At 42.6% G+C, this 16,768-nt stretch overlaps 1 protein-coding gene across 3 annotated transcripts in view; it reads right to left on the bottom strand.

The window, feature by feature from the left end:
- SLC22A9 (solute carrier family 22 member 9) overlaps positions 1–7,659 on the bottom strand; it is a 57,639-nt gene extending 49,980 nt beyond the window's left edge. For 2 of the 3 annotated variants that reach the window (XM_036029616.1, XM_028517678.2), the window contains exons 1-5: positions 7,198–7,659; positions 6,403–6,506; positions 2,251–2,405; positions 1,980–2,148; positions 1,114–1,237 (exon numbers count right to left, since the gene is read on the bottom strand). In XM_036029616.1, the coding sequence (XP_035885509.1) occupies positions 1,114–1,237; positions 1,980–2,148; positions 2,251–2,405; positions 6,403–6,506; positions 7,198–7,599 (954 nt within the window). In that variant the 5' untranslated portion in view covers positions 7,600–7,659. The remainder of the gene's footprint in view (positions 1–1,113; positions 1,238–1,979; positions 2,149–2,250; positions 2,406–6,402; positions 6,507–7,197) is intronic. The other variant, XM_036029617.1, reaches the window with a different exon arrangement.
- Positions 7,660–16,768: the final 9,109 nt, after the last annotated feature.

Below are 16,768 nucleotides of genomic sequence, written 5' to 3'. Positions count from 1 at the left end.
AGACTAAACTGTGAGACCTGCAACTATAAAATTCCCAGATTTTATCTGGAAATTCCCGAGACCACCTGACGTTGGTCTCGGCCGTGGTTTCTCAGATGCGACAGCAAGAGCCCAGGCAACAAGCCAAGATCGACAAGTGGGATGACATAGAACTAAAAAGCATCTGCGCTGCTGGGAAATGAAAGGAGACAGTTCCCATGGAATAGGGGACAATATCTACAAACCATACGGGTGACAAAGGGTTAATACCAAAATGGGTAGGGAACTCCTGTAACTCAAGAGCAAAAAGCCAAATCACCCAGTTAAAAAACCGGCATATGAAGAATGGAACAGACATTTCTCCAAAACCTCTGTGCAAACAGCCAACAGGTGCACGATAAAGTGTTCATGGTCAGCAATTGTTAGGGAAACACAAACCAAAACCACAATGAGTTACCACTTCACACCAGTCAGGATGGCTATTAGTGAAAGAGAAGAAAAAGGTGAGGGTTGCTGAGGGTGTGGAGGACGGGGCACCCTGTGCACGGTTGGCGGGAATGTGGAATGGCATAGCCACTGTGGAGACAGTGCAGAGGTTCCTCAAAAAGTTAAAATTAGAGCTATCATATGATCCCATAATCTCTCATCTGGGTATATATCCAAAAGAATTGTAAACAGGATCTTGAAGAGATGGTCACACACACACGTTCATGGTAGAACTATTCACAAAAGCCAAAGTGTGGAAACAACCTAAATTCCCATCAGTGGATATTTTTTAAATGTGGTACATACATACAATAGGATACTATTCACTAATAATAATGGAGATTCTGCCATTTGCTGCAACATAGATAAATCTTGAGGACATTTTGCGAAGTGAAATCTACACAGTCTATACAATTGTAAATACTAGGTGGTGTCTGCCCCTGTTGAATAAAATGCCTGCACCCAATTCTTTCAACAACAGCACAGTCTCCCTCAGTGTTAACTCAGATAATGTTGACAGCCACTGGGAACCGGGGGAGTTAGGAGGAGTGACCAGCACCCCACCCCTCATTCATCTGATGGACACCATCCAGTGCAGAGGTCAGGTCATGACCTGACACACCCCACACACAGCTCCGTCCTCCTCACCTCCATGGTGAGGGTGTCTCCAACATCCTTTCTTCCATTCACGTAGGCGACTTTCTGAAGCTCCTTTAAGCCCTGCTCGGGTTTGTTGGTGATGATCAGCCACCGAGCAGACTCCACCAGCCATCTGGTCAAAGAAGAAGACAGAGGTGCTGCAAAGTCTCCTTTGGCCATTTTCACACACCCCTTGTCCTGAGACGCCTCCCCCCACCCTTCTCATACCTACCTCCTGTTCTGTTACCCCAGAGAATATGAACTTAAGTTCTCTTGCACCGTAACTAGGAAACTGTGAGGATAACCTCTCCACATAATACACCTTCACAGCTGGGAATACAGGGTAGGAGTCCTATTGGCCCACCTCACATTCAAGAGAATATTGCCACTTTTAGCAAATAAAAACAGTGTGCCTAGGTAGCTTTGAATTCAGTTAGACTGTGAACATGAGTTATCTTCGAATGTAACTACGTTACAAGCAATATTTTGGACATATCCAAAGAAGCATTTGTTATCTCTTTGGGATTTTACTTTAATTAGACACACTTTCTTTTATTGGGTTAGTAAATAAAAATACAGACCTCTCAGATAAATAGAAACTTTATATAAACAATGAATAACTTTTAGAGTAACTGCACCATACAATATTTGGAATGTTCTACACAAGAACTGTGTTTATCTGAAATCCAACTTGAACTGAGTGCCTCAGATGTTATCTGGCAGCCTTACTATTCACTTCTTGAATGGTACATAAGACTCATGTCAGCAGAGCATGTGATCAAGTGTTGACTAGGCACCTAACAGAATTCTGTGTTCTTGTTCTGGGCACCTGCATCCCAGGATCCTCAGCACAAAGAAAGAAAGACAGCTGATACCTTGAGAGAATAAACAAGACCAGTAGTGGTACAGAATACACCAGCTGAAGGACGTGCCAGTCTCGAATGACAAAAGCCAGGCCTCCCAGAATCATCTGTCCCATGCAAGCAGTGCAGATCGCCATCAATATTCCCAGGGCTTGGAATCGGGGCACTAACCATTCCATAACTGAAAGAACATGCAAACGGGATGGTGACTTCAAACAAAGTTGAAATTTCACAGTCAACATGAAGACTCGGAAAATGTCAAAGATCCGAAGTTTTTACTTACTAAGCACTGAATTGTTGGTCAGGATGCCCATGGTGGAAAACCCAGCCAAGAAGCGCAGGGAGCAGTACAGGAGGAATATGGGGGCGAAGGCGGCACAGTTCCCGACGACGGTGAGCAGAAGAAAGCACCACATTAAAATTAACCTCCTCCCGAACCTGAGGAGCAGGAACAGGTTAGACATGGGAATACTAACAAGCTGCTGTAGAAAGTATCCAAAAGAAGTCATACTTTAAAATTTTGGCAATGTTTTCATAAGCAAAACTTGGTACTTGAAACCATAGAGAATCAACACTAGATTTCAGAAGCAGCCCTCCTGTTTGTAAATAGATATTGCGTATAACAAAGCTTCTCCAGTGTGTTACCAGTAGAACCTTGAGATCAACTGAAACCATATAAGACAGCCCGCAATAATATAGTAGTCCCTTTTACCCATGGTTTTGTTTTCCATGGTTTCCATTATCCACAGTCAACCACAATTCAAAAATATTATATGGTTACATAGCAATCTTGAGAAAGAAGACCAACGCTGGAGGAATCATACTACCTGACATCAAACTATACTACAAGGCTATAGTAATGAAAACAGCATGGTACTGGCAGAAAAACAGACATATAGGTCAATGGAACAGAATAGAGAGCACAGAAGTAAACCACGCCTCTATGGTCAATTAATATTTGACAAAGGAGGCAAGGACTTACAATGGAAAAAATGAGCCCAATGGAACAGGGTTCCCAGTACTATGTTGAATAAGAGTGATGAAAGCAGACATCCCTGTCTTGTTCCTAATCTTAAGGAAGATGCTTCTAGTTCGTGGGCATTATGATGTTGGCTGCGTGTTTGTCATACAGGCCTTTATGATGTTGAGGTACGTTCCCTCTACTCCCACTTTGCTGAGAGTTTTTAACATAAGTGGGTGCTGGATTTTATCACTTTTTTGCATCTATTGATATGATCTCATGGTTTTTATCCTTCATTTTGTTTATGTGGTGTATCACATTAATTTATTTGAGCATATTTTACAAACCTTGCATCCTTGGATTAAATCCCACTTGATCATTCTGAATGATGTTTTTAATGTTTTGTTTGAAAATATTTTGCATCTGTGTTCATCAGGGATATTGGCCTATAATTTTCTTTCTCTGTAGTGTCTTTATCTGGTTTTGGAGTTAGGATAAGGCTGGCCTCATAAAATGGGTTTGAGAGTCCTCCCTCCTCTTGAATTTTTTGGAATAGTTTGGCAGATATAAGTGTTTGTTCTTCATATGTTGGTAAAATTCACCCGTAGAGCCATCAGTCCAGGAGTTTCATTTGTTGGGAGTTTTTTGATTACTGCTTCAATTTCATTAGTTGTAATCTGTATATTCAAATTTTCTGATTCTTCCTGATTCAGTTTCAGAAGATTTTATGTTTCTAGGAATTTATCCATTTTATCCAAATTGTCCAATTTGTTGGCATATATAGTTATTCATAACATTTTCTTACAATCCTTTGTATTTCTGTGATGTTACTTGTTACTGCTCCTCTTTCATTTCTGACTTTATTTATTTGGGTCCTTTTTTCTTTTTTTATGGTTAAAGGTTTGTCCATCTTGTTTGCCTTTTTGAAGAACCAGCTCTTGGCTTCACTGATCTTTTATATTGTTTTTTAGTCTCTATATCATTTATTTCCTCTCTAATCTTTATTATTTCCTTCATTCTACTTCACTCTACTTCATTCTACTCTACTTGAGCTTTGTTTGTTGTTCTTTTTCTAGTTCCTTTAGGTGTAAGGGCTAGATTATTTATTTGAGATTTTTCTTGCTTCTTTCTTAAAAATTACATTTATTGGGGTGACATAGGTTAAAATTTCCCTCTTAGGACTGCTTTTGCTGTGTCCCATAGATTTGGGGTTGTTGTGTGTTCGTTTTCATTTGTCTCCAGGTAATTTGATTTCTTCCTTGATCACATTATTGACCCATTCAGTGTTTAGTGACATTCTTTAGCCTTCATGTGTCTGTGTGTTTTTCAGTTTTTCTTCTTGTAATTGATTTCTAATTTCATGTCATTGTGATCCGAGAAGATGCCTGATATGATTTCAATCTTGAATTTAGTAAGACTTGTTTTGTGTCCTAACATGTGGTCTATCCTAGAGAATGTTCCATGTGCACTTGAGAAGAATGTATATTCTGATGCTTTGGGATGAGATGCTCTGAAAATATCAATTAAGTCCATTTGGTCTAGTGTGTCCTTTAAGACCACTGTTTCCTTGTTGATTTTTTGTCTGGAAGACCTATCCATTGATGTGGGGTGTTAAAATCCCCTACCACGACTGTATTACTGTCGATCCCTCCCTTTATGTCCATCAGGATTTGCTTTACATATTTAGGTGCTCCTGTGTTGGGTACATGGATGTTTCCTAGGATTATATCCTCTTGTTGGATCATTCCCTTTGTCATTATGTAGTGTCTTTCTTTGTCTCTTGTTATAGCTTTTGATTTGAGGTCTATGTTGTCTGATAGAAGTATTGCTACACCAGCTTTTCTTTCATTTCCGTTTGCATGAAATATCTTTTTCCATTCCTTTACTTTCAGCCTGTGTTTACCTTCTGTTATGAGATGGATCTCTTGTAGATAGTATACATGTGGGTCTTGTTTTTTTATCCATTCTTATCCTATGTCCTTTTGATTACAGCATTTAATCCATTTACAATTAAAGCAATTATTGATAGGTACTTACTTATTGCCATTTTGTTCTGTTTGTTGTTGTTGTTCTTTAAAGATTTTATTTATTTTTTAGAGAGAGGAGAAGGGAAGGAGAAAGAGAAACATCAGTTTCTCTCGCATGCCCACAACAGGGGACCTGGCCAGACATGTGCCCTGACCAGGAATTGAACCAGTGACCTTTCAGTTTGCAAGCCAGCACTCAACCCACTGATCTACATCAGCCAGGGCTGCCATTTTATACTTTATACCTATGTTTCTTTGTCTCTTTTTTTCCTTTCTTCTTCAAGAAGACCCTTTAACATTTCTTGAAATACTGGTTTGGTGGTGAACTCCTTTAGTTGTTTTGTTTGGGAAGTTCTTTATTTCACCTTCAATTTTAAATGATAGAGTAGTCTTGGTTGTCGATCCTTCCTTTTCATCACTTTAAATCTTTCATGCTAATGTCTTCTGGCCTGAAGTATTTCTGTTGAGAAATCAGCTGACAGCCTTATGGGAGCTCCCTTGTAGTTAACTAATTGCTTTTCTCATGCTGCTCTTAATTTAAGATTATCTCTTTATCTTTAACCTTTCCCATTTTAAGTGTAATGTGTCTTCATGTGGGCCCCTTTGGGGACTCTGATCACTTAGTTACATTTACCGTCATACATTCAGAATTCATAGTTTTCAGATGAAATAACAGAAGACAATATGCTAGTGGATGGTGAGAAGCACCTTGATTCTCCATATCTTTCAGAGGAGACATGCTTGGGTGGTGGCAATGGTTAGCTATCTAAATCAGAAGTAGCACTGTTAAGCACAGGATACTGCGATTCTAACCCCACAAATGGTGAAAGGAGTTGTCATTAGATTAATTAGCTTCCATGGTTGAAAATCCTACCTTTCAAAGCTGTGGGGTTTTGTTTTTTTTTCAAAAACAAAAAATCAAGGTTACTAGAACAATGGTGGACTTTTTATCCACCACCAAGATAAAAAATTGCTATATGTACAACACGGGTTTAATAGGAATGTCTACTCATCACACTTGAGAAACAATGATACGGTGTCTATGCTCTCGAAATCCAGACCCAGGGGGGTCTGAACATGGCCTGTAACGTTGTTTTCTGTATTTGTGTCTTCAAACAGGCTGAACCTCATGCTGTGATACATGTTCTTCTCTGTTCCCATGGGTAACTACTCTTCCTCATCTTTTAAACCACATGTGGTGGCATCACCTCTCTAAACCCTGTCCTGAAGCGCCAGCACGTCCAGAGCAGGTGTTGTGTCTGTGTCTTGCGTGCAGTACCCACAGCAGGCAAAACAGCACTCACGACACTGACTGTCATTCTTCATTTGGGTTCCTACATGCCCCAGAACGGTGTAATTCATAATCAACGTTTCTTAATGGAAGAATGATTCACGGGTTCACGAAAACACCCCAGAGGAAAGAGAGCTGTGATCCAGAGACACTCACCTGTCTGTTAAATGGCCCAAAATGATGCCTCCCACCACCGCTCCAACCATGAACGAGAACTTGGCCACTGATCTCAGTGACGCAGAGTCACACACCAGGTCCCACTGGAAGGGAAGGAAAGCGTCACAGCTCAGCTTCACAGCAGCTCACAGCCCCTCAGCAGAGACCGGACTGAAACAACTTAAATGACGTCCATGTTTCTTTATATCAGGAAGCTTCCTCCTCTCTAGCTGCTGCTGCTGCTGCTGCTGCTTGCTCTTCTTCTTTGCACTAGCTGACCTTTATTATTCAAATCTCAACTGAAACCTAACTTCCTCTGGGAAGCTTCCTCTAAACATAGTGGTTATACAAATGCTGTGTTTTATTTCATACTTAGTGGTTCTCAATCTTAGCTACAGAGGGCAATCACTTGAGAAGCTGTAAAATTTACCGATGCCAGCATTTCATCACAGATCTTCTCACATGGCTGCTCTGGGATATAGCCTGGGCTTGGGCGAGTGCATCACCTTCAGGTAAAGCTGAGCATTACTGACATTGCATAACAGGCTAAACACACTACATAAATTAATGGCTTCCCCTTTAGCCTTCCGAAAAATAAAAGCTATCTAATACCGAGACCATGCCTATTTTTTAGTTCATTGAACTCAAATACGTAGGAGTCTGGCATTTAATGAAGTAGTTAATAATTGCTGAAGCAATGAAGAATGAGCACCTACACGATGACTGAGGTTCATCCCTTGCGTTACCCCTCCACTCCCACACCGCGAACTCACAGCAGGTAAAGAGGCCTCTTACCTGCATCACGATGGTGGAGGAGAAGGCGCTCCGGTCATACACCCAGCCATCCACACAGGGCTCCGTGGCCAGCTCGCTCGTGTTGGACAAGGTCCCATTCAGGTGAAGGAGCTGCCACTGGGGGCGGAGGAAGCGGCGACACTTCTCCGGCCTCAGGTCCGAGTCCAGTGGGATGGAGACTCTGAGGAGGGCATCTTGCCCGAGGGTCCCAGTGCCGTTAGCAGAGACCGTGTGGTTGTCCAGGATGTGGACCCAGCAGCGGTGACCGGGGACGACCGCGGTGAAGTTCTCCAGTAGAAAATGAGGGTACACCAAGACGCCGGAGATGCAAAGGACAAGCGTCTGAAGGATCTGGAATCGGCCCAGGCCCCCGACTTCCTCCAGGAGTTCGTGAAAGGCCATGGAGGACGAGCGGGCGAGCCGCAGGGACTGCAGTCAGACAAGGGCGAAGGGAAAACCGGCCTCCTTTCTCCACGTCACATGAAGTGTGTTAGTCCTGACCACGCTCCCTCCTGGACAGGCCCCGCCTCCTTCCCCGACAGCGGGGGGGCCTTGGAAACTGTTTCTCCGAGTTACCTGAGGATCCAGCAGGCAGCCGGTTCCTTGAGAGTTGGAGAAAACGGTTTCGCTGGGATGTCCCCGGCAGAGGCCATGAGCCCTGTTTAAAGGTCCCCTTGGTGAAAGCAGGTGTCACCGGCGGTGCCCCAAAGCAGCGCTGGACTCTGACCCTCGCGCCTGTGGGTAAACGAAGCCTGTCGGTGCTGTGCAGACCTTGTCCTGTGTCATCGATGAGGCTCCAAATGAGAAGTGTTTGATTTTTTTTTTCTGCGAAAAATACTGAAAGGGAGTGCTGTGCTTGGATTTTGACTAAAAGAGTTCGTGAAAACCATCCTGAGTTCAATGAAAGCAAATGAAATGTGGTGCCACCCTTCCCTTTGGGTCAAGGCCATTCTGCTTCAAGTCAAATCGAAGCGTGAATCCACTTGGAAAATGAGTTTCTCTGCGTGGGGGCGGAGTGGGTGGGGAGGCAGGGTAGAGGGCTGAGGCTCTGGTCAGCTCCCTCTGAGGTTTGTTTTTCCAAGCCTATTGACTCGTTCAGATGACACTTGTATGGACATTTTTTTGTTCCGGGGCCCCAGCAGTGTGTGAGACAAGGTCTGTTTCAAGGGTCTTCTATGGCACTGAGGCAGGAGGAGGTGAGTAAACAGGTGCACTCTGAGATTACAAAATGTGGTGGATGCACACGGGCTCTGGAGGAATTAAAGGGAAAATATGGGAGGAACATCACCTTTGTCAGCACTAAATCTTCCACCAAAAATTCTTTTTTTTGAAGCCTTATTGATGTAATCCACTCTTTAACATGTACAGCCCTGGGGATGTGAGCCATTCAGACTTGAGTCAAACACCAGCCCTGGCTGGTGTGGCTCAGTGGATTGAGCGTGGGCTGAGAACCAAAGGGTCGCTGGTTCGATTCCCAGTCAGGACACATGCCTGGGTTGTGGGCCAGGTCCCCAGTGGGGTCCGAGTGAGAGGCAACCACATGCTGATGTTTCTCTCCTTCTCTTTCTCCCTCCATTCCCCTCTCTAAAAGGAAATAAATGAAATCTTTTTTAAAAAAAGAAATTAAGTCTTAAAAAAATAAACATTGCTATTGACATTCAGTCCCAATCATCTCCATTCTAATCTCTGGCAGCCAATGATACACTTTCCTGCCTGTGTGCACTTGTCTGTCCTTAAAAGAAACAAGTCTCCTTAGGACTTTTGCAATGACTTGGATTTGGCCTTTGGCCTTCCTTCTGGAAAGTGCTCAGCGAATCCTCTGTCACACTTTCTCGTTCTATTCGCTCTTTGCATTTCCATTGGGAAGGTTTCTACTCACCCATCTCCCGGCATATTGATTCTCAGCCATGTCTAGAGGCATGCGTGTCTGTTACAGAGGTTCTAATTCCTAGCATTTCCATGTGGTTCCTTCTTAGTTTCTGCTTCTCTGCTTATGTTACTTTCTGTTCTAGCATATTGTCCACTTTTCCCAGTAAGGCCCTTTTCCTATTGATCACAACTGCTTTAAATTCCTGGTCTGACCATCCCAGACTCCTGGACATGTCTGAGTCTGCCCCTCACGCTTGCTTTGTCTCTGGCACACTGGGTAATGGATTGAGGTACCTGGGTCTTTGGTGTGCGGTGTAATGTTTATCTAGTTAGAGGACAGGCAGGGTTGAATATGTTCTGCATCTATCTGTGTGTGTCAGAGGATTCAATTTCCTCTCGGGTACTTTCTACTGCTCCTCTGTTCTCTTGGGTCTTCTTCTATGAAATCTCGGGAGACTCCTTGCATGGGACCTGTGTCTTGCTGCTCTCTCTCCCTTGTAATTTACTATTACTGTCCCAGAGCCCTGTTGATGTGCTAGTTGGGTCCTGGGGAGGGAAAACCTTCTATAATATGATAAATAATTTTTTTTTCTTTGTGGTAGGCCAGAGTCCCTGCACTGTGATCTTTAGATGAGGTTCTCTCTCTCTCTCTCTCTCTCTCTCTCTCTCTCTCTCTCTCTCTCTCTCCCCTTTTATGTGAGACACAAAAGCCAGAGGAGACTCCGTTTCTCTACGTCCAATAAGACTTCAGGAATGTATTTCTCTTGAGGTCTGGCCTTCCTTACAGAGAACAGAGCCAAGAACAGATATCCTAGCTCTGGATCTATTTCAAAATCGTTAGCTTTGTGTCTCTGCCTGTTGAAGGAAGAATGCATTTTTCTTTGATCTCCACAGCGAGAACCTGGTGGGGCTCCACAAATGTGTGGGAGCCTCATTCCCCCGGAGCTTTTAAATCACAAACGAGGCACCGCTGAGTCGCTGGGAATTCTTCAGTTACAGTCGGAGTGATCCTACCGGCACTGGCTCCAGCAGCAAGCTTCTGCTCCCAGTAAACGAGGCAGCGGGTGCCCTGGACCTCGAGTCTTTGGTGGACCTAAGAATTGTCGTTTCTCAGTTCATGTCGTTTTTCTTTCTTTGTATGAGGACACAAACAACGTCTTCCATGCTCTTGTTGAGTTAGAGCAGAAACCTCAAGTCTGTCCTTCTAATTTTGCTAGCATGAGGTCCAGGGGTGTGGTGAAGAACCAGCACACACGAAGTTCAGAGTTGACAGCTGCTATGTATTCTGGTCAATAAAACAAATAGTAGATTTGGCAATTTTGCTGTTTATCTAGAGTAAATGCAATTGATCGGTCAGTGGCATTGAAATAGCTCTGACTTTAGTTGCACTACTTACACCAAACGTTTCTACCAAAAAAAAAAAACCCAATAAATATTTACAAAGAAGCTTTTTACAGATGGTTAACATCTGTACTGTATGTACTTGAGAAGCCAAATACATAATTCGTGAATCTGTAATGTTAGATTATTCATTATTGCCTCTAAAAACATCTCATACGATACAAACTGTCAAATGCTTGTAATGGCATTTATGTGGAAGTAGTATTATATGCAGAAATAATCCAGTTTTTTTGTGTGTGCAAGTACATAATTTAAAGACATTTAATAGATGATTGAGAAAATACTCGCAGCACATTAGAAATTGATATATAACATCAGTTTGTGGAACTTCAAATGCTTGTTTTTAAGAAATCATCCAGAATGCATACCATTCTCTGCAAAGAAAATGGGAGAAATTCTGAATAGTCATCATGGATCATACTGCATAACTTCGAATGAGATTATGTTACTTATTCAAAGTCATCTTCTGCTTTTTTCACTCCTTTGGCCACCTTCATCTGTGGACTAGAGATTATGTTCTGCAGCTGCATTTATACGACAAGAAGTCACCATTAGCAGTGACCCCCGTTTTCCTTCATGGTGACGGCACTCGGCTTCGAGCAACCGTCGTGTTTCTGAAATGGTAAGAATTTGTTGAGAAAAATGTTTGGGTTATAACTTTTTTCTTCCTTGCTTACCAATGACCAGTTACAATATTTACAGAAGATTTCAGTCTCTATGGGGGACGATCTTTTATCTCTACTACCTGGACCACAGTCAAAGGTTTTTCCTTCCACCTATTTCTTTTTTTTTTTTAATAAAGCCTCATTTTAATCTCTATTTATTTATTTTTAAAGATTTTATTTAGTTATTTTTAGAGAGGGAAGGGAGGGAGAAAGAGAGAGAGAGAGAAAAAGAGCAACATCAATGTGCGGTTGCTGGGGGCCGTGGCCTGCAACCCAGGCAGGTGCCCTGACTGGGAATCGAACCTGCGATGCTTTGGTTTGCAGCCTGTGCTCAATCCACTGAGCTACACCAGCCACGGCACCTCCTTCCACCTATTTCTAATTGGAAGGAGTAGAAAGTTATAAAAAGTCATTTCTGTATTTTCTATTGAATTCTGCTTTTTGAGCAAGTAAGGGCAAGCATAAGACAAAATAATTTTTAGTTCAGGATAGGATACAGGGCCCTGGAGAGACAGTTATATGGGAAATAATGCCTGTTAACAACCTATAAAAGGAGCTGGAGGAGGGTGGGAGGGGTTGGGAGGATAAATGGTGATGGGAGGAGGCTTGACTTGGGGTGGTGAACACACAATACAGTGTACAGATGTTGTGTTGTGGAATTGTGCACTCCTGAAACCTGTATAGTTTTATTAACCAGTGTCACCCCAATAAACCCAATTTAAAAAATTAACAACCTAAAAAATGTGGGGCATTCTAAGTTACCTGTGATAAGACTGTAACAACTAAACTACAAGAGGTCATGTTGTCCACTCTGATAGCATCACCCTTGACTGGACATTTGACGGTCAGAAGTTGACCTGGTAGTTACTGATGGACAGGCAAGTTTAACTGAAAAACCATCACTAAGTTCAAATGCTGGAAATATATTTTGAAAAATAGATTAAGTTCGGAGAAATATGGAGCTAAGGTTTTCTGTCTAAACAGAGATTGTGGACAAAGAAGTTGGCAACTGAGGATTCTAAATTGAATTCTTTGAATATCATTTTCATGTAAGATGTACTTATGACATGCACTTTCTAATAGTAACTTAAAAACCACCAAGTCTATGAAATTATACTCTTGCATTTTGAGGAAAGAGCTTATCAGATAGCCAGTATAGCCAAATTACAATGGTGAGATTTGAGACAGAGAAGTGACAAACTTCTAGAAAAGGAACATTAGCCCTTGACTGGTGTGGCTCAGTGGATTGAGTGCTGACTTGCAAACTGAAAGGTTACTGGTTCAATTCCCAGTCAGGGCACATGCCTGGGTTGCAGGCCTTGACCCCCAGCAACCGCACATTGATGTTTCTCTCTCTGTCTCTTTCTCCTTCCCTTCCCTCTCTAAAAATAAATAAATAAAATCTTTAAAAATAAAAAAATACTTTGTTAAAAAAATAAATAACATTAAATCATTTGTCAAAAGAGTTATTGGACAATGGTCCCAATGTGGAATGTATAATGTGGTATTGTAATCTTATGGAACAAGTTTGGAGATGGAATTAAAATTTCTTCAAGACCAAGAAAAGTAATTTTTTAAAAGACTATTTATTTATTTTTAGAGAGAGGGGAAGGAAGGGATAAACAGAGGGAGAGAAACATCAGTGTGTGGCTACCTCCAACATGCACCCCACTGGGTGTCCTGACTGGGAATCGAACTGGAGACCCTTTGGTCCACAGGCCATCACTCGATCCACTGAACCACACCAGCCAGGGCTATACATCTGTATTAAATCAACATGAATAAATATTTTAATAGAAAAATAAGAAAAGGTGAAAACATAATTTCAGGACAAACTGCACATTACTGATAAATTTATGACTATCTGTACAAACTCATTGGAAGTCAAAGACATATAAACTAAAAGGAAATATCAACCTTCATGTGCTAAAAGATTAAAAAGAATTAATGTTAAATCTCAATGTTAGTGAGTGTGCAACAGAATGAAAGCTGAAACACTGACACTGGAAACACAAAATACACTATAGATAATGCCACAGTTTAACATCAGTATCAAGAGCTTTACAACAATTTTTCACTGAGGTAACTGTTCATTCAACATAACTAAGTTTCTCTAGTCATGGCGCCAGACACTCCCACCGTAAATATACAATGAAGAAAAAGGGCATAAACAGATGTAGCCAGAATGGATCTTACTTCATAGAGATATGTCATCACATTTTTATTTCCAACAGGTCGAAGTAATTTTAGCTTAAGTAAACATTTCTTTCTAGTTATCAGGAAGTTGCACGTCAGTAAATTTTGGGGAGGGGGGATTGTTCCCATAAACTGTTCACACCAGAACTGCTTAGATTCCATGGGCATGTGCAGAGCCAGAGAGATAAGGTGGGAAAAACTAAGGCTGCCACCTGGGCTCAGTTCTCTGTGCAAAGAGATTACCACATCACACTGGGGCCATGCACACTCAGGGGCTGGAACTCCTCCAGCCATGGCCAGAGTGAAGTCCTGGAGTCCAGGGTTCCCACGATGATTACTCAGCTGCCCCTCCATCCAGCCTTTCTGTGAGGAGCATGCTGCTTCCCTGGGGTGCTTCCAGGCTCACACTTGGGTCTCTGCCTGCTCCCGGTACCCACAGACCCTCCCCCACCTTCACCCTTTCCCAAACACTCAGCTGCTTTCTGCAATTCCTGTTTTCTCATTACCTCTTTCTCAGACCTTCCAGGTGTCTCATGGACTTTAGTTTTGGAATCAAAAGTCACCCAGTTGCCCTGGCTGGCGTAGCTCAGTGGATTGAGCGCGGGCTTCGAACCAAAGTGTTGCAGGTTCGATTCCCAGTCAGGGTACATGCCTGGGTTGCAGGCCATGACCCCCAGCAACTGCACATTGATGTTTCTCTCTCTCCATCTCCCTCCCTTCCCTCTCTAAAAATAAATAAATAAAATCTTAAAAAAGAAAAAGTCACCCAGTCATACAAGCTTCTTCTGCTTTCCTCTGCAAGACGTCTTCCAAGAGATAAGGAGGTAGAGCATGGGTGTCCTGGAGGCATGTGGTAAAGACACAGGAGAAATTTCAGGAAAACCATTCATTCTGACTGTCATTGGTTGATACAGTCACATTCTTCCTCCTACTGAAATATTTATTGCCCCAGCAAGAGAAAGAACAGGGACTGTCTATTTCTGTTTATCACCTGGAGGGCTGGTGGCCAATCCACAAACGATGGGGGCCTCCGCCTGCAGAACTCCCCTGGTTGTCATGGATGAGAATAAAGATGCCCAATGCATGATTTGCTTGGGGAGGAAAGGTAACCAGGCCCTCAAAGGAGAAAGGTCCTGAACACCTTTTTCCCTGAAGGTGTTTTATTGAGTTCAGCTCACACAGAGATACATAATATGCACATAAAGCTCATCAACCAGTAGCTCAAAATGCTACTGACATCATTTACAGATAATAGTTGAAGAAACACAGGGATTGTCTCTGGTCAGGGTTGGCTTTAACTAAGTCTATTTCATAGAAGCAGGGCAGAGCAAACCTCAAAGGAAACAATGTGTATTCTTTCTCTGGTCAGATTTGCCCCCAGGAGCCATCTGATCCAGTACAAGGTCACAGCTGCCTCTTGGCATAGTTCCCAGGCTGAGTCAGGCAGAGAGGGCAAAGAAGCCAAGAGACTAGGAGACTTTTACAGAAAGACTGAGGACTCAGGCTCTGACAAAGCCAAGGGGTGAGGGTCTTTCTGCCACTTCTCTGAAGACCCCTAAGTCCTTCCCTGATGGCCCTTCGCAACAGTGCCTGTCTTAAGTTGTCCCTCCTCCTTTGAGGGATCTTCCCCATCCTTGGCTACCCAGTTATCCACTGGAGCCAAGCAGGGGGAAGTGAGAGAGGCAGAGTCTGTGCCGCCAGGAGGTAATGTTCTGTCTCTTTAGTGGCTCACGTCCCCAAGGCCTTTTCACTTAGCTCTTGTCATGGGACAAAAGGCTATAGTCTGAAACCAGGCAGGTTGGCTCCCAACACACAAAACCTGGTATTTCCTGGCAGGGTGTCCCACAGGTCCCTACAGGCTTGTCCTATTACATCCAGTTAACAGCTGTGCCATGCTGAATGGTGCAGGGATAAAAAAGAGTGAGCCACCACTTCACGTCACTAAGATGGTTATGACAAAACAAGAGAGAGGAATTATTGGTGGAGAAAATGTGGAGAAATTGTAACCCTGGAACAATGCTGGTAGGAATACAAAATGGTGCGTTTACTTTGGAAAATATTTTGGCAGTTACCCATGGATTTCCCACACATCGCAGCAATCCACTCCCATTCATATCCCCAAAATAATTGGAAACAGGGACTCAAGCAGTATCCTGAACATAAAAGCTCCTGGCAGCATTATTCACAATAGCCAAAGAGCAGAAACAACCCAAGTGGCCATCAACAGATAAATGGATAAATGAAATATGCAATAGACACACGATGTGATATTATTCATCCATAAAAAGAATGAAATTCTGATGCATGCTACAACATTAATGAGCCTTGAAAATTTTATGCAAAGAGAAAAAAGCCCGACACAAAAAGACAAATACTGTCTGACTCCACTTGCATGAAATGTCCAGAATGAGCAAACTCACAGAGACAGAAAGTAGATTGGTCACTCCCTGGAGGTGGCAGGATCAGGCCATGAAGGGTTATTGCCTAATGGGTCCAGAGTTTCTGTTTGGAGCCATGAAAGAGTTCCAGAAATCAGTAACGTTAATAATTGTACAACACTGTGAATGCAATTCATGCCGCTGAATTGTACGCTGAAAACGGTCAGAACTGCAAATTTGTTACATACATTTTACCCCCCAAAAGCAAGGATTTTTTTGTGAAGAAGCACAGTAATCGAAAATATGGAAACTCTACTGTGGTAAGAACGGTGGCCGGGGAGCAGCAGACAGATTCTTCTACCACCCAGTTAATATTTCTTCTGGTCATCATTTTGTAACGGGATCATCTGTGATTTGTTATATGTACTGGTAGTTTACAATATCTTTCTAGTAGATTTTTATAAAAGAAAAATAGCCCTGGCTGCTGAGGTTCGGTGGATTGAGCACCAGCCTGCAAACCTAAGGGTTGCCAGTTCAATCCCCAGTCAGGGCCCATGCCTGGGTAGCCAGCCAGGACCTCGGTGGGGCATGTGAGAGACAACCGCACATTGATGTTTCTCTCTCCTTCTCTTTCTCCCTCCCTTCCCCTCTCTAAAAAATAAATAAATAAAATCTTTAAAAATATATAAAAGAAAAATAGAAGTCTGATAACTGAGGGTGACATGTCAAATCCATGAGAAAATCTTAGAAATTAGGTAAATTCTCTGTCCTAATTGTTGTACTTGAGCTTCTCCCTGCGCTGGGCAGAGCCCCTCGAAAGGAAGGCTTGGCAACAGTCCCTGAGAGAGGTGTCTATGCGTGGTTTGTAATGATCACGGCATTTACAGGATGATTCTAGTAATCATCTGAGAAGAATTCCTTGAAAGCTAGTCACAGGTGCTCCACATCACTAATCATTAGGAAGACACAAATCAAAATCACCACGAGATGCCATCACACCCTTTGGAGTGGCTATCTCCAAAAAGACAAAGATATAATAAATGCCTGAGAAGATAGGAAGAA

Source organism: Phyllostomus discolor, chromosome 6 (assembly GCF_004126475.2).
Source record: "Phyllostomus discolor isolate MPI-MPIP mPhyDis1 chromosome 6, mPhyDis1.pri.v3, whole genome shotgun sequence".
Taxonomy (NCBI): domain Eukaryota; kingdom Metazoa; phylum Chordata; class Mammalia; order Chiroptera; family Phyllostomidae; genus Phyllostomus; species Phyllostomus discolor.
The sequence above is the reverse complement of the archived record's forward strand: the minus strand, read 5'-3'. Positions and strand labels throughout refer to the sequence as shown.